The sequence below is a fragment of the Schistocerca gregaria genome, chromosome 8, assembly GCF_023897955.1.
Source record: "Schistocerca gregaria isolate iqSchGreg1 chromosome 8, iqSchGreg1.2, whole genome shotgun sequence".
NCBI lineage: Eukaryota > Metazoa > Arthropoda > Insecta > Orthoptera > Acrididae > Schistocerca > Schistocerca gregaria.
The window spans coordinates 274,356,799-274,375,501 of record NC_064927.1 but is presented as its reverse complement, the minus strand read 5'-3'; the positions used below and the strand labels follow the sequence as shown (position 1 = coordinate 274,375,501).

Sequence of the window (18,703 nt, the reverse complement as noted above, 5' to 3'; positions counted from 1 at the left end):
TATCACCATACTTAAACTAACGTGAAAAATACCACTAAACAGTCTACACGCATCTAGAAGTGCAAGCTACAGGCACATCTGGCACAGTGATACTATGTGCTGGAGTGTCACGTAGTTCACTGCTTCTTGCCGTTGTGCATTGCCTCACTGTAATAAGTTACAAATTACTACACCTCCACTGCATCCACTGTGTCATGTGCCACACATCCGAGTGTCACGCCATTAAACTGCTCTGCCTCCAGCTGACAGCCAATAGCCCCTGGTAGGCAAATGCTTTTGATATTGCTGTGCACTGGCTCTGGCTGGCAGTCTTGTACATGTCACTAAGCTGTGTTATACTACTTATGTGTATGGTGTCACACTGTGATCTAATAAATAGTGGATTTCTTATAACCATGTCTTTTATTGTGTTCAGAGTTAGAACACAAGTGACTATGAGTAGAACTTTTGTGTACTCAACTTCAGTGTGTAACTTCTCCATGGAGGCAGTACTTCAACCACTTCTCCACTAACAGCAACTTACAGCCGCCTTCGATATACTCGTGCCTCCATTGACTGTTCAGGCTCCACCATCTCCGGTGCACCTGCTGCCATTTTGAATGTATGACGACTCTGCTGAAGATTGGAAGCTTGTGAGAAAAGTCTGCACCAACACTTTGTTGCATTTAGGGTGACATGTGTGGACAATTGCATGGCTTTGTTTTTGTCACAGATTGCTCCTTGCATGCACCAGTTGCTGCGTCAATTAGTCGATTTGCAGGAACCAGCCTTGTTCTCTTCTGACATCATGTTTAGTTTGTTGACCTCTTATCATCGCAAGCATATCAATGTCATTGCTGCCCACACTGAATTTTACCAGTGCCACAAGCAACAACATCAGTCTTATCGGGTTTGGGTGGTGGAACTGCAAGGATTGAGCCATGTCACTTTATTACTAAAACCTCCAAGGAATCCTATTTAGACTCCTTGGAACACAATGTGATCAGGCACCGAGCTCTCAATAAGGAAGTTCATCAGAGAGCACATCAATTTGATGATCCTTCCTTGGAAGAAGTTTTAAACATTGCTCAGTCTTTTGAGGTTTCCCATATTACAGGCTACCAACTCAAAGTGAGGGGGGAAGTTGAAGTCACTGATAATGAACCACACCTCTGCAAATAGCAACAGGCCACAATGGGTAACACAACTGGCATCTTTATACTGAGAATTTATTTGGGTTAGATGTTTTTGTTGCTTTTGAATTTTCTATTACTAACACTACATCTTATATTAGTTCTCATTCCTTATGAAGGTGTCGATTCTATACATTCCATATTTTTTAATTTGTTTTCTGAGGATTAGGGTGTGTGAACAACTTCACAGCACACATAAAGCTTAAATATTTGGCTTGACTGCATTTTTTTCCGGGCATGCTCATACCTGTGTTCTTATGTGAAAAAGTTAAGTCCAAATTTGATCGGTTGACATCTCTAGGTGCCTTCTGACTGATTTCCACAAGTGAGTTGGGTCAGTTCTGACTTTGTGGAGACTTTAAAGGTACAGTCTATTGCTGACATTTACCCTCTGCCTTTTCCAAAATTGTCTTAGCTGAGGCCAACCTGCAGGTTTCATTAGGTGATGAATCCAAACAACTGCTTGCCATGAACACTCTCATTGGCATTTATCAATATCAATGTTTAATGTTTGGCGTGGCTAGTGCCCGAGCCACTTTCCAGTGCTGTTTGGAGCAACTCAAGGTGGAGGTTCCTCACTGCACCAACTATCTTAATGATACTGTAATAATGGGCGCTACGACAGAAGAAGACTTATGTATCCTCTGTCCTCTGTTTACTGTTTTGCAACCACAGGCCTCACAGGGTGTCATACAAAGTCACAATCTCTTCATCCTGCTGTTGTGTATCTCAGTCACGTTCGGCCACTGGAACAGCGTGTCACCACTGTTACAGCTTTGCCTCACCTGACCAATTAGCGGGAACTACAGTTGTTCCTTGGTAAAATAGCATACTACCACAGGTTTCTACATGTGCAGCCACTCTCATCACCTGCACCAGTTGCTTCATAAAAACATTCTTTTCAAGTGGTCCTGGCCTGTGAACATGCTAATGTGAAGCTTAAAAACAAATATTGTTCCACACTTTCCCCTGTGGCCTTACAACTTGGTAAACATATATGCTTTCAACTTGACCCATAAGCAAGGCAGACTACTGGTGGTTTCTACTAACAGCTCCAGGATTGCATCAGCAGCCATGCTTACACAAGTTGCGCATCTGATACGACACAGGTGGCCTGACTGTCTGCCAGGGCAGACATCCAACCCATTGTGGAACTTATATGCTTTCCATAATTGTCTTTCCTTGTTAGTTGGTGTCTCTCTTGTTGACAGACAGGAGGGGGCAGGGGGGGGGGGGGGGGGGGTGTTTACACTCCATGTTCTTGCCTCATACTGATTGCAAGGTGGAGCTCCTGATCATGGCCTGTCCAAATCAGCAGGCAGCATTGCATACTATTTTTTCCCCTCAGTCAGTGCACACACTACCTTGGGAAAGAACCCATACTGACTCTGCAGGACCTTTCTTAGACACTTCTCAGTTATTAGTTCTTGATGCCTTTTCCAAGCTTCCTTATGTTGTTCGCTGTCCCATCTATCACAGCAGATGCAATGGTCGACGCGTTGTCAGCAATTTTTTCTATCGAAGGTCTACTTTGTACAGTGGTTTCAGACAATGGTCCTCATTTTTGGCTCTATCTTTCAACGATTTTTGTTCACGCAATGGCACCTGCCACATCACGGCATCTCCCTTTCATTGGTAATCCAATGGTGAGGCAAATCATCTTGTGCGGACTAAAAAAAAAAAGAGAGAGAGAGAGAGAGAGAGAGAGAGAGAGAGAGAGAGAGAGAGAGAGTTATAGAATTTCCGGCAGAAGAGGCACTTACATTCAGTCTTAGTTCCTACAGAACGGCCCCAAACTGGGACAAGAGCCCAGTGGAACTTTTGCATGGCCGGCAGATACAGACACTGCTCAATCTTCTGCTGTCAGACAGGCGTCCTGAAGCAGTGCCAACATCATCGCGGTCTGCACCCAGAGCTCCCAGTTCCACACATCATCCACAGCCAATGCAGGCACCATGTGTTCATGGTGTGTACCGACGAGCACTTTCTGGCATGCTACTACAGTCAGATGCATCCTTAGGTGGATGCTGACACCTTCTTCTTGTGGATCGCTGTGCTGTCCCCTCCTCCACCAGCATCGCTGTTTGTTGTGGGCAATAAACCGCATAGGCCGTGTACACTCATCCTCCCAATGTGTTCTCTAACTGCTCCGTCAGTGAGCTAGCCTCATGCACATATTGCAACTCACCTCTTGACACCTCTGTGGTGCCTTCTCTCACAGGAGAGGTCGCTGGGGCCTCACTGGCACACCCTCAGGCTCAGGCACCTCATATACCACCAGAGGTGCCTCCTCCACTGAGACCAACACCTCCTACACTGACACAGGCATCACCTCCACCAACTCTACCTTCCAGTGCCACCTACACTCCCTCCAGTCACCACAGCTGCCTGGCTTATGCAATCTCCCAAAGAATAGGATGTCAACATGATCCCGCATACAGGAAACACGAGTCATCTCTTTGTACTCCTGGAGAGGACAGAAGATGTACATATTTGCATTCATGCCATTTCTGCTCCAACTCACAGGTCTACCTGCACCAGTAACTGTTTGCACCCAGTACGACCACTTCTGACACTATGGATTTGTCAACCAACAATGCGTCATATTGGAGTCGACATTGGATAGCTCCCCTCTCCCTTCCTGCAAATGAAGGAGTTGTGTATTAACCTGCACATTACTAGACCTCTGCCACCACAACCACAATGCATGTCACACATCTAGAATCGCACCATTTGGCCACTGCTGGCCCACATTTGGCCACTGCTGGCCCACATCATAGGCCGCCAACTGTGAATGTGACTCAATCACCTGAAGCTGATAGCCAATGGCCCCTCATGGGTGAATTGAGTAACTGCTCTTTATATTGCCACAAACTGGCTCCGTCAGGCAGTCTTTTACATGTCATCAAGCTATTTCATACTACTTGTATGTGTGCTGCCACTCCACGACCTACTAAACAGGAGATTTCTAACAACCATGTCTCTTATTGTGTTAGCAGTTAGTTCACTCACCATCTGCTTTCTTATGTTCACACCCCTATAATGCCACCTACTAGGAAAATAGATTTACTTGTATTATTATGAACTGCCTAGATTTACTTGTATTATGATGAACTGCCTACATCAGTTGGGCACTGGTGGTGTTACAGAATGGAGTAGGAAGCAGCTGTACTGATTTTACAAGACATGTTTCTTGGCTTCACTGCATTGCTTCATTATTTCCTTTTCTTTTGAAACACATCACACAATGTCATAATTCTTTTGGTGATGGAGACATCTGCATTGCTGTTCAACTACGAAGAACACAGTAGCACAAATTTGAGAAAAAATTATGGCAGAAAACTGGATTCATTTTCTTTTATTTGTAAGGTCATAGACCAACATCCTAGGATCTCATTCATACAACTGGGGCTCTAAAAACGCTATACACGGTACAGAAGGCTGCCACGGCCTGAATAGTTTGGTAACACAAGTGAAGGTGTTAAATCTAAGCAGAGTCATGCTCCCAGCAGTCTCTGTATAGACCTGAGTGTTTCTATGATTCAGATCCTGGGATCAACAAAATCAGCTTGCAAGCCAATCATGTAAAAAGAGAACTATCAACTCTCAAGTCCATATTATCTTTTGGCATTCAATGAGAAGAAGAAATATGTGCAAATGCAACATGAGTAAACCACATCTGTTTTGCAGAAGACACTGCACTGTCTGCCTGCGCTGCAGATCAACTTCAAAAACAAATGGAAGAACTTGATGCAGGAAGTTTGAAAATAGCCCTAAAAATTTAATTATTATAAACCCTAAAATACTGTATAACAAACACAAAAAAAGAGTTGAGGGGCACAGAAGGGAGTGAGGTAGAGCTGTAGCCTATCCATGATGTTATTTAATTTGCGTATTGAGCAAACACTAAAGGAAACCAAAGATAAATTTTGAGACAGAATTAAAGTTAACAGAGAAGGAATAAAAAACTAGACACAGTAATTCTTCAGAGACACCAATGTGCTCGCAAGAGCAGTTGAATGGATTGGACAGTGTCTTGAAAGGAGAATATATGATTAACATCAACAAAAGCAAAACAAGGATAATTGAAAGTAGTAGAAATAAATACAGAAAAACGAGATACTAACAGTAGAAGATGAGTTTTGCTATTTGAGCAGTAAAATAACTGATGATGGATGAAGCAGAGAAGATATCAAATGGAAACGGGCAACGGCGAGAAAAGTATTTGCGATGAAGAGAAATTCATTAACACCAAACATAGATTTAAGTGTTAGGAAGTCTTTTTGAAGGTATCTACCTGGAGAGTAGCATTGTATGGACATGACATAGGGGTGATAAACAGTTCAGACTAGAAGAGAATATAAGCCCTTGAAATTTAGTGCTACAGAAAAAATGTTGAAGATTAGATGGGAAGACCATGTACCTGATGCACATGTACTGAACAGAACTGTAGAGAAAAAAAAAAATTATGGTGCAACTTGACTAAAAGAAGGGATCGGTTGACATTCAGACACATCAGAGGACCACCAGTTCAGTGCTGATGGTAAATGTGAGGGAGACCAAGAGATGAGTATAGGATTCAGGTGCAAAAAGCGCTTAGGTTGCAGTAGTTTTTTGGCCATGAAGAGGCTTGCACAGGACTAAAATGAGTAGTGTAGACAGCTGCATCAAACCAGTCTTCAGACTGAAGACCACGACACCAACAAACACAAGAAATTATTAATTAACAGTGAAGTCAAAGGATCGGTCTAGGAGTTTTGACATTCAGGGCAGTTGAAGACAATGACTGAAGTGGTAGTAAAAGAAATAAACAGATGAGTAAAAATAGCCTGGAGTACTTTTGACAAACCAAACAGTGTATTCAAAATTGAGCTTCCAATGTGCCCAAGTGTCTACTATCAGTTTTCACTTGTAGCAGTAAGACATGACCTTTTACTGCAGGTACCTTGGAAAACAGAGAATTGCTAAGTCAGCAGTCAAGAGATTCACATCGGGAATTACGAAAAGGGATGTGAAACAAGCTAACTGATCAGTGAACAGTACTGAGAGGAAGATATAATTATGATTATAATGTGTTTGAATTAGAGATGGACAAGGCATGTTGCCAGACAAATGGAGGATAGATGGATCAAGCAAGAACTATGCTAAGTTCAGACTGATAGAAAAAGAGTGGAAATATGATCCTATGGGAAGTGGGCAGATGACATTAGAAAATGTGTAGGAACAACAAATGTGCTTATAACCAACTAAAGACCATAATCTCAGAAAAGAATCTTGAGCAGGCCTTTACTATCCAGCAGCTTTCTTGTACATTTGATATTTCTTTCCTTGTGCTTTCTTTGTACTTGCCACATCTTTTACTATTTGTATAACTATCTTTCTCAAATAATTTTCCCTTTTGTCTGTGTCCATATAATTTTTATTTGCCAAGATGGCAAGCTCACTGTTTAGTGTGTTTGCTCTGCATCTTACGAGTTACGAACACTTACAATTCAGGACCATCGCCAACTTATTGTTTAGATTTATTTGGTCATTCTCAAATCAATGTGTAAGCATATACAGGTACACGAGCATTCTTAATGTAAGCAAGCCCAGTGGTAACAACACAATGCCACCAAAATACACACACACACACACACACACACACACACACACACACACATTCCTTAAAAATAAATTCAATTCTCAGTGTAGTGGCTAAAGGCATGGCAGCATTTATGGTTACATAAGCAGAAATGACATGTAGAAATGTGTAAATGAGCTTGAAATCACCTTGCTGATGTGTTACATGCAAGAAAAGACGTGCTATTTACTAGTTAGAGCTGGAAGTGACTGGAATACAATCAATATAGTTACTTCCATCAGCCGTGTGTGTGTGTGTGTGTGTGTGTGTGTGTGTGTGTGTGTGGGTGTGCCTGTGCATGAACTATACTGACCTCACATATCAGTACTATACAATCTTCATAATATGGAGTAAATAATTAGGCTTACCTGTATCACCAACATCAGATGGATTGAAATCTGTACAGTCGAGAGAGAGTATTTCATGTGCTAAACTGTCACTGAGGTGTTTGTTGAAAACTGAATGTGAAGCTTCTAATACAAAATTCTTAAAAAATTCTTGGTGACCAGGAAAAACAGGTGCTGGACATGGTCCAGATCCTTTTGATGGTGCAATTAACCGAGCTTTGAGAAGAGCATATTTCTTTGGATTGACATCCTTAAGCATTGCTAACATGCTATCATCTACCTCGTCATCTTCACACTGAAACAGAGGAAGACACCATCACTATTTTTCTTTAGTCAGTAATTATTAACTGTAAAAACATGGTGTACCAAATAAATGTATTTTTCCACAGGTTCTAGAACAAACACACGAAAAGCAGTAGTTAAAATACAACTATCAATTAGAAATTCAAGTTCTTTCTGTTCACTCTCAAATTCATAAACAACCTTTATTTTATGGACATAAGGGCTTATAAGATTTTTGTGGGGGCTGGACTAGTGTCAGGACATCTATGAGGAAATACGAAGGATCAAAGATTTTTCAAAGCTGGGTCAGCAACATTTGCTGACACTTAACACAAGCAATGATGTCGTTGAGGTGACAGAACTGGTATAAAATAATTACACAAGCATTTTTCAATTATCCTTATAGTTCCTCCCACAAACTATGCACTTTGGTTGGTTGGAGCTTTTTATGCCTCAACGCTACAGATAGCTGTACAGTAGGTGCAACCTCATTTGAGGGAATGGGCGAAAATCACTGGGTGCAAGGCAGGATGTACGGAGGATGATAAAAAATGTCCCATTGAAAATGTTCACGGAGCCGTTGGGTTGTGACAGCAGTCTGTGGATGAGGGTTGTCATGGATCAACACAATTCCTGCAGTCAAATGCAAATTTGATCATCCAAAACAAATGAAGAGGAATGCTGAATGAAGACGTGGCTAGAAGAGCAGCGCTTTGAAACCAACGAAGATCTTCAAAACAACATCAATGCTCATTTGGAATCATTGGCAGCAACGTATTTTGAAGACAGTATTGTAAAGCTTGTCCACAGGTACAAAAAATTTCTCAATCTTTTCAGTGATTATGTTGAAAGGTAATCATAAACGTACAAACTTTTGGTAATAAAATAATGGTTTTCTATGAACTTGTCTAATTTATAGCCTATCGGAGGTTGGGGGGGAGGGGGAGGGGAGGGGGAAACAGCCTACGTATAAACAGGTCTAGACTAACATATAGTGTGCTATGTTGGTACTGTGAATGGCTGAAAGCATAGGGAAACAACAGTCATTACATTTCTTGAAGACATGTAGCTCTGCTGTATGGTTTAATGATGATGACATCATCTCATTGTGTAAAATAGTCCCACAATTGGATCTATGAGTGGGGATTATCTGAGAGAACATAGTTTTCAGGACAAATGAATCTGGTGTTCTATGGGTCATAGTGTGGAATGTTGAGAGACTTTAATAAGACAGCTAGGTTACAGAATTTAAAAAGAGAAATAGACAGATTGAAGTTAGAATACAATGGGAATTAGTCGGTTACAGTGGTAGGAAAAACAAGACCCCTGGTCATATGAGTACATGGTTATTAACACAAAATCAAATAGGCATAATGCTGGCATAGGCTCGATAATTAATTAATTAATAATAATAATAATAATAATAATAATAAGAGATGCTGTTGAGTCACTATGAACACATTATAAAGGCCAGGACAGACACAAATCCATATCCAGCATGATAGTATAAAGTAGTATACATAAGTATGCATGCTACACTGATATAGGCATGCTTATTCAAATACAGAGATATATAAACAGGCAGAATGCAGCGCTGCTGTCGGCAATGCCTGCATAAGACAAAAAGTGTCTGGCGCAGTTGTTAGATTGGTTACTGCTGCTACAACGGGGGGTTATAAAGATTTAAGTGAGTTTGAACATGGTGTTATAGTCAGTGCATGAGTAAAGGGACACAACATCTCCAAGGTAGCGATGAAGTGGGGATTTTCCCATATGATCCTTTCATGAGTGTACCATGAATATCAGGAATCCGGTGAAACATCAAATCTCCGTCAATAATGTGGCCGGAAAAAGCTCCTGCAAGAACAACAACAACTAAAGAGAATTGTTCAACATAACTGGAGTGCAACCCTTCTGCAAATTGCTGCAGATTTCAATGCTGGGTCATGAACAAGTGTCAGCGTATAAACCATTCAACAAAACATCATCAATATGTGCTTTTAGAGCCAAAGGCCCACTTGTATAGCCTTGATGACTACACAACACAAAGCTTTACACCCTGCCTGGGCCCATCAGCACTGACATTGGACTGTTGATGACCTCGGGCCACGAGAATGACATGGAAATTTTCCGCTTGTAACTTTTAACAAACTTCTTCTGACATTGTTCAGTACTACGCAATGAATAACAGTAACAACAAATAAAATAATAACTCATGAAACAATGAAAATAACAGCAAAGCAAATCACAGGGAGCAATGATCACACAGGACATTAAGCTGCCTGAAACTCAAACACAGTGTAAGCAGTAAGTGTTGTGGTGGGGGGAGAAGGCCTGGCCACTTTGGGTCATTGTTATGGCTAGAGGTATCGTGGGATTGGCCAAGTGCAGTTCGTGCCTCCCATGTGGGTTGCCTGAAGCTCCCCCCCCTCCAATTAGCTGGTAATCTTAAAGTAATTTTGCAGCTCTCTGTATATCATAAAGACATTAAAGGAATGTATGATGAGATACAGAGAAATTATTCAGATCATTAAGCGAGTTAGTACTGAAATTGTGATGGGAGCTGTGGGGTGTGGTAATAGGTGAAGGAAAACAAGGAAAAATGGTTGGTAAGATTTTGAACAGAGATAAATTTAATCATTGCAAACGTTCTGTTTAACAGAAATGAAAGAAATCTGTATACCAGAAAGACAAACGAGAAACATCTATATGAGCATTAAGGGTTTTGATAGCAAGCCAATGTTAAGCAAGTAAGTGAAGGCTGGATGGAATATACAGAATTCAAAGGAAATGAACCTGAAGACAATATTATGAAAAGGGAAGTAGATGAAAAAAGATGGAAGATATGAGACTGCAAGAAGCAATAGACAGATCACTGAAACCAAGCAACTGGGATGGATGACAGTCCCTCTAAATTATTAACATCTCTGCAAGAACTAGCCATGAAAAAAGCCTATTCCACCTAGTACGCAAGGTATATGAGACAAAAGACATACCCTTATACTTCAAGAAGAACATAATAATTCAAATTCAAAACAGTCCTGAACATGGGGTATAAAATATAAACTGGTAATGGCAAGAAAAGCATTTCGAATAAGAAAAATTTATTAAATTCATACATAGCTTAAAGTGTTAGGAAGTCTTTTCTGGGGTATTTGGCTGGACTGTAGCCACGTATGCAAGTGAAGCATGAACGATGAACAGATAAGGCAAGCAGCAAATAGAAGCTTTTGAAATGCGGTGCTGCAGATCTATGCTGAAGATCAGATGGGTAGATCATGTAATTATTGAGGAGGTACTGAACAGATTTGGTGAGAAATGTGTGGCACAATTTGACTAAAAGAAGGGCTCAGTTGATATGGCACATCACAAACTTAGTATTAGTGGGAAGTGTGTGTGTGTGTGTGTGTGTGTGTGTGTGTGTGTGTGTGTGTGTGGGCGCGCGTGCGCGCTGCTGCGCGCGTGCACGCATGGGAGTGGATGGAGGGTTAAAATTTTAGAGGGAGGCAGGGAGATGTACACAGTAGACACATTCAAAAGAATGTAGGCTCCAGTAATTATTCAAAGAGGAAGAGGCTTGCACAGGATAGAGCAGCATGGAGAACAGCATCAAACCAACCGTTGGACTAAAGATAATGACAGCTACAACATATGCATTCAGTATTTGAAAATGAGAGCACTCGGCAACTTCCAACAAGATTTACACATAATTTCCGACCTTTTGGGAACACTTTCTCACTGACACCTCCCACAAAATTTCTGCATCGGGTATTGTGTTGTAATTCATTATTTCTTCACTAAATTCTATTTACAACACTTTTGCAGACATTACTCACATACACCACTGAATGTCCCTGAAAAATTATACCATTGTACGAGACAATTCGGGAGACATGATGTCATAAACATTGAGTTGTATGAAAACTAGCTTTTCTTAAAACAGAGATGTTTGATTTAAGTGGAACAATTGCTAATCTGAGCACTCTACGTTAGCATTTTCCAATACTCTATCAGTATCATGCCAGGACAGAACACTCCAATGGTGAATATTTTACAATGCCTTCAATGAAGCCAGATGCTGACCTTGACTCTCAGGAAGCATTTGAAAGTATGGTTGTCTCTATTATGGATTCAGTGCTATTACATCCTACAGAGGTGGTTGGACCATTTTCCCATAGATGTCAATCTTCTCCTACAGTGAAATAACCTCAACACACTGAGAGGTCACCCCCTGGGCCCTCTGCCAGTATGTGTTGCAACAGCTGCATTGGTCCCAACAGGACATGGTGCAGGTGAAGAACTTGGGCTGATATTACACTTGCTAGCTAGGCATCAATGCAGAAATTGTGAAGATAGTCTAGATGGGCATAAGCTGAGCACAGATCCAGTCAGTACCATTATTCTCTGAGGTCAAGTCCACAAAGGCCATCAGAGAGGCCAACACTGTTTTAATGTCTCCTTCTTGGGCTCCACATGGCTCTTGGTACCAGATGCCTCATTCAGTTTTTCATATTGCACTCCATATTACAACAGCAACCTCCAAAACTCGGCAATCATTTTTGCCATTACAGATGCCACTATTACCATTCTTTTGGATACAGCCCCCCTAGTCACATAAACCAATTTGCTTCTATCTACTTCAGTAATGGTGTTTAACAACTAACAACTATACCATTTCACCATGCATCAGATTCAGAAGCTGAGATGAAGAAGGAATTACAGATGACTAAAAAGGACAAAGCGTCAAACTTCATGGCTACATACAGATGACCCACACAGCTCGACTGGGGTTTCACACAGATGCTCCCAATGCCGTCTACTAGACCACCTGTGCACATACCCCCAAGAAGATGTTTTTCTGAGTGGGGCTCCAGGCCAGGTGCACACAACTGGACCCAGGTACGGATGAACTCTGGGCAAGATAACTACTCATGAAAGACCTCAGATGTTCTCTTTCAATCAATATGAAGCCCTGGTGTGCCATTGGAACCTACTGATGCTGGTATATCAGAGGACGCTTCTGTGCATCATTATTTCAAGAGCACAGGTGACCCGTAACTATATTGCCACACTGTCAGCTCCACTAAAACTGTGATCAACACCACTGTCTACTGAAGCCATCTTCCCTGCTGCTGTCTTGGGGCCATGGAGACCCATTACACCAGTTTTGGACTGTGATGGTGACACAGCCGTTAGTCCCAGCTCATTTCCTGTCAACATCTAAAGTGCCCCTGATGGCTGCCACAGGGTATTTATTTGCAATGGCCAGCAGCATTCCCTCTGATGGCACCTTATGCAGAATCCTCTGGCAGGGATCTCCACAGGTTCTTCTCCTCGCTGACAATCCAGGTTCTACCACTGCAACATCCAGTTAAAGACAGCAACAAGGATTGTGAGGATTAAAATTTAAACAAATGAGCCCTCGGTCACAATTTTTTAGTCTTATTAACCAGGTTTCAACACTTCTAAGAGTGTCTTCACCAGAATTTAGACATTTAACGTAAAGGTGTGAGCAGCCCTTAGAGGTTCGCCTTCACACACTCCTTTTAAATATTTTGTGACTAAAGCCCTTCTAACCTGTTAGTTATTTTATATGTGACATGTAAGTACTATCTCTGTCTTGTATTGTTAGTCAGTACTTACACTTTTTTATATAATTTTTTTTTCTCCCCTTAAAATTGTAATTATGTTATAGACCACTTTAAATGTCTAAATTCTGATGAAGGCACTCTTAGAACTGTTGAAACCTGGTTAATAAGACTAAAAAATCGTGACTGAGGGCTCATTTGTTTAAAATTTAATTTATAAACGGTCACTGAACCAAGCAGCCATGTTCAATACTTTGCTATCTTGTGGATATTTGCACATGCTAACAGTCTGAGAATTCAGGTACTGCCAAAGGGCCACTCTCATCATGTCTTGTGGGCAATACCTTTGGCCTCAGACTGCAAACACGGTGGCTATCTCTAGCTCACAACTAGTACGGTGTTTACATGAAAATCAGCAATACCATCTCACTACACCTACTATCAGGTCATTGTTATGAACTTGTTTTCTCTTGGACTGTTCTTCGTTCATCTGTTGGCAACACTTGTGTAGGAACTTGTGTTGCTTGGAACATCCCTACATCACATTTTTTTTCTTTAGCCAAGCTTCTACAGTGGTACTGTGTTAAATTTGTATTGATTCATATGTGGAAGACATAATATCTGAAATGACCAGAGCATTGTGTTGGTAGCATCTGCCATAAAGAATAAGATATTTGTTAACATATTCTTACAGATAAAGGAAGAGGGCATAGTGCAACTGAAAATAATACTGATTACATTTTATCAAATAATAAAGAAATGCAGATAATAAGAATTTCTTTAAAAAATTGTGCAAAAAGTTTGACCTATTAGAAAACAAATCAATGCAGACACAGATTAAAAGAGGACATTATTTAACAAAGATACTTCTGCAAACAACAAAATATGTTGCAGGTACAAAGAACTCAAAAGAAAAGAAAATCTAAAATCATACATGACATCTATTAAAGTGAAAGTTAGAGACTGGAGCAAACAATAATATGGAAATGAAAGGATACACTGAATTAAACAAAATTATTTTCTTTGAGAAGATGTAATAAGATACAATGCCAAAGAACATGAAGAAAACAAAACAGGAACTTACTTAATCAATTAAGATGGCAGATGGAAACTAAAAACAAAGAAAGATTTGTACAAGTATTCCAAGATCTCTTTAGATGGTTGTATAGTTCAAAAGACGAATGAGGAACATAGTTCTAATCAAAATAATTACATTGACAGACACACACACACACACACACACACACACACACACACACACACACACACACACACTTCTACTGCAAGCTTGAACACACAATGCTGGGACTGCAATCCCACACTTACATTGTGGTGAGGGGTCATGTAGGATGGGGTGGGTAGAGGATGAAAGGAAGCAGGAGGCAAGCGGTGGGTTGGAGAAGGATGGTTGATGGCACAAAGGGAGGCAGCAGGTAAGTGGGAGGGAGAGGTAGCAGGTATATGGGATAGGAATGCAACACACGGGCACCAGAGCTGGTGGGCTCATGCAGCGCACTATGACACAGATACGGAGGAGTGGATTGGGTAGGGGTTACAGGACAGAGGAAGGGAAGTGGCAAACTGTTGGGCAGAGGGTGTGAGTGCAGTGTGTTAGTGGAGACTGAGGCCAGGAGGATTGCAGAAATGAAGAATGTAGTGCAAGGACAACTCCCATTTATGTACGTCAGGAAAGTTGGTGCTAGGGTACAAGATAGCATGTGTTGTGAAGCAGCCATTGAACTCGAGTATGTTGAACTCAGCAGAGTGTCCCACTACTGTATGATCAACACTGCTCTTGGCAGCAGTTTGGTATTGGTCATTCATTCAGCTGGATGATTGGTTGGTGCTCATATTGACATCCCTACATAAAATCACTGTGTAGACACTGCAGCAAAGGTGGTATATGACATGACTGCATCCACATTCAGCCCTGTCTTTGGTGGGACAGGGTCAGCCTGCGACAGGACTAGAACAAGAGGTGGTGGGAGAATGACTTGGATAGGTCTTGTGCCTGGGTCTTCCACAGCGATATGACCCTTGTGGTGAGGGATGGGAGTAGCTTAGGGATGGATTAGGGTGTTGGGTCGGATGGATGGGCAGCGCAATATGACTTTAGGAGAGAAAAGGATCATGGGTAGGGTATCCCTCACTTCCAGGCATAATGATATATAATTGAAGCCCTATTAAAGGACATGGTTCAGTTGCTCAAGTCTGGGATGATATTGGCTGATGAGGGAGGTGCTCTGTATGAGCTGGTTCTTGAGGTTGTGTAAGGATAAGGTATGAGAAATCTGGGTTCTGTGACACATGAAAATTCCCCAAAATAGGAACAACGCCGTATTATTGCACTTTACAGGAAAGAAGACAGATGATACATGAAAAACTATACAGCTATCAGCCATCTTTCTGTAATGTATAACATATTCATAAAAGTAATCAGCAACCACACAGCAAAAGAAAAGACACTTTATTTTGATCAGGCAAAGAAAAAGCTAGACTTAGAAGTAGGTATAGAAAAATGGAGTATTTATAAGTCACAAATAGAATTTTATAATGGAGGAATGAATATCAGTTGCTGGTTAAATAGCACTTACACTATTGGCAGTTTCTCTGTGGCATGCAGTTGTTGGAAAATCAAGACAGTCAATCACGAATCACGTGGCCAATGAGAATGTCATTCCTCATTTATTCTGCTTCTTAAATAAAGTTAGCTGATAATTCTGATGGTCTGGTTAGGCAGGAATCTAAGATTTTAAAATTAAATTACGAACAGTGTTTACTGCAATAAAATATTTATTGGCAATGGTAGCTGGTTTCAGTCTAAATATGACTGTCTTCAGATCACATACACTGAAATATAAGTATAAAATGGATTTAGAGGGAAGTCTGATAATAACAATAAAATATAAAATACAGAATGCATAAAACATGTTAAACAAAGAAATCATGCCCATGACGGTGAGCGGTGATAATGAACAAAGCACATATCGTGACTCCACAAATGTCAACTGCTGGAGGGAGCTTGAGTGCATCACAGTCCACATGCCATGAACCACATTATGTCTGTAATAGTCAATCAGGCATACAGGATGTTAAACAGTTATTGTAATATGTACACAGAATAATTATACAAAAGTTAATAAAACATGAATAAATAAATACATTACATTAATTAATAAATACATTACATTATATAAAATAGTGAGAATAAAATGCATTTTGTCAATATGAGCTAAAAATATCTAAAAAAGACACAATCAATGATAATCGGCTATGAGAACATAGATTGCCATCTGTGAGGATTTATAAAGAGCTCGTAGATTGTATGCCACCACAGAGCTTGAGTGGCAAAGGTTCCCATGGAGACCGTGTGTAAGTAGATATGCACTATCCACTGAAAAGTGATTTTAGAGCTGTGACAGCGACTGGATATGAAAGTGTACTGGCAGGCAGGCATGTAGACGTGTGTGCCAGATATTGCAGACTGCTTGAAGATCGTACTGCAGGCAAAAATATGATTTACATCCAGTTGCTGTCATATCTTTGAAATCGTCTTCAATTGGATAGTGCATACCGATACTTCCACACTGTTTCCATGGGGACCATCAGCTTCACTCAAGCTGTCTTTGCTAGAATGCAATCTACAAGATTTCTACAAATCCCCACAAATGGTAATCTACATTCTCACAGCCAATTATCATTGGCTGTATCTTTTATATATATTTTTATCTTACACTGATGAAATGCTTTTTATAGTTGATATTTTGTATAATGTAATGTAGTTATTTCTTTATTTGTTACTAACTTCTCTATAACTGTTCTGGGTATGCCTTATTGTAATAACAGTTTTGCTTCTTATATGCCTGACTGGCTATTACTGATGTAAAGCAATAGGTTTACTGAAGCAACAACTCGTTTCCTCACTTCAGCAGTTGTTCATGGATCCATGAGGTATCATGCTCCATTCACCATTGCCATCAGGGGTATATTTACTTCATTTAACATTATTACATATTATCTATTTTATATTTTATTAGTATTATTATTATTATCAGACTTTCTTCCAGACCCACTCTATACTTAAATTTCAGTGTATACGGTCTGAAGATCATCACATTTTGACTGAAACTGGTTACCATTGTCAATAAATATTTTATTAAGGTCAACCCTGTATCTAATTTATTTTTAAAATACACTATAAGGAATTGTCTGAAAGGAAAGGAAAGGAAATCAGTAGCTGTAACATACATGTACAGACACACAAACGATTAAAATTTCAGAGAAGTTGGATGGTTTATTCAAGAGAAAGAGCTTCACAAATTGAGCAACTCAATAATGCGTTGGTCCACTTCTGCCCTTATGTAAGCAGTTATTTGGCTTCACATTGACACAGTTGTTGGATGTCTTCCTGAGGGATATCATGCCAAATGTTTCCCAATTTGCCTGTTAGTTCATTAAAATCCTATGCTGGTTGAAGGGCCCTGCCCATAATCCTCCAAACATTCTCAAACTAGGAGAGATCCAGCGACCTTGCTGGCCTAAGTTGGATTCGCCAAGCACAAAGACAAGCAGTAGAATCTCTTTCCATTTGTGGATGGGCATTATCTTGCTGAAATGTAAGTCCAGGATGGCTTGCCATGACAGGTAACATAATGGGACACAGAATATCATCACCATACAAGGGGGAACAACAACAAAGGAATAATGTTACTGTGGGCAGGGTTTATATCATATGCATTTCTGCCACAAGGTGTTTACAGTGCATCTCAGTGGCAGTTCTGTGCTGCCTGTGTTGTTGATCTAGGTTGTTCTGTTGATCTGCAGTGATTGTTTTTGCTTGCACTGCTTTGTTCTTGTTTCATTTTTTATAATGGCAAAATTAAATGAACAATGTGCAGCTGTGAAATTTTGTTTTTTACTTGGTAAAAATACTTCTGAAACTGTTTTAGTATTGAAAGCAGCTTACCAAGATGAAGCTAAGGGAAAAACTCAAGTGTAGTAGTAGTCTGCTCGATTAAAAATGGCGACATGTCAATTGATGACAAACATTGTCCTGGACATCCATCAACTGCCCGAATCAATAAAAATATTGAAAAAATTCGAGAGCTTGTGCTCACAGACCACCAAAAGTCAGTTGATCAACTGCCAGAGATTAGTGGTTTATGTTGGAGCTCAGTTCAGGCAATTTTAATGAAAGGTTAGTTTTGTTGGGTTCTGATTGACAATCAAAAGAAACATTGAGTTGAAACATGTCGCACTTTGAAGAACAGCTCGAAACTGATCCAGATTTTCTGTCAAAGGTGATGAGTAATGGTGCAGTGGTTAAGACCCAGAAACACAGCAACATCAAAACAATGCTGATTTTCTTTTTTGATGCCAAGGGTGTAGTTCATTCACAGTTGTTCCCCCAGGTACGACTGTCAATCGAACCTTTTATTTGGAAATTTTAAGATGATTTTGCAACAGTGTTTGCAAAAAGACGTGATTTGTGGCAGATGGGAGACTGGTTCTTCCACCACGACAACACACCTGCACACACAGCCATCGCTCTTAAGACAGTTAATGGCTAAAAATGGCATGATTCTGCTGCCCCATGCAGCTTATTCACATGACCTGGCTGTGTGTGATTTTTTCTCATTTCCACAATGAAAAGGGGCACGAAAGGACACTGATTTAACAACACTGAAGAAG

General features: G+C 40.4%; 1 protein-coding gene across 3 annotated transcripts in view; it reads right to left on the bottom strand.

Annotated features, from left to right (window-relative positions):
• The window catches only part of LOC126284737 (codanin-1), a 157,654-nt gene that overhangs the window by 110,605 nt on the left and 28,346 nt on the right, over positions 1–18,703 (bottom strand). For all 3 annotated transcript variants that reach the window (XM_049983875.1, XM_049983874.1, XM_049983876.1), the window contains exon 5: positions 7,164–7,437. In XM_049983875.1, coding sequence (XP_049839832.1) covers positions 7,164–7,437 — 274 coding nt within the window. The remainder of the gene's footprint in view (positions 1–7,163; positions 7,438–18,703) is intronic.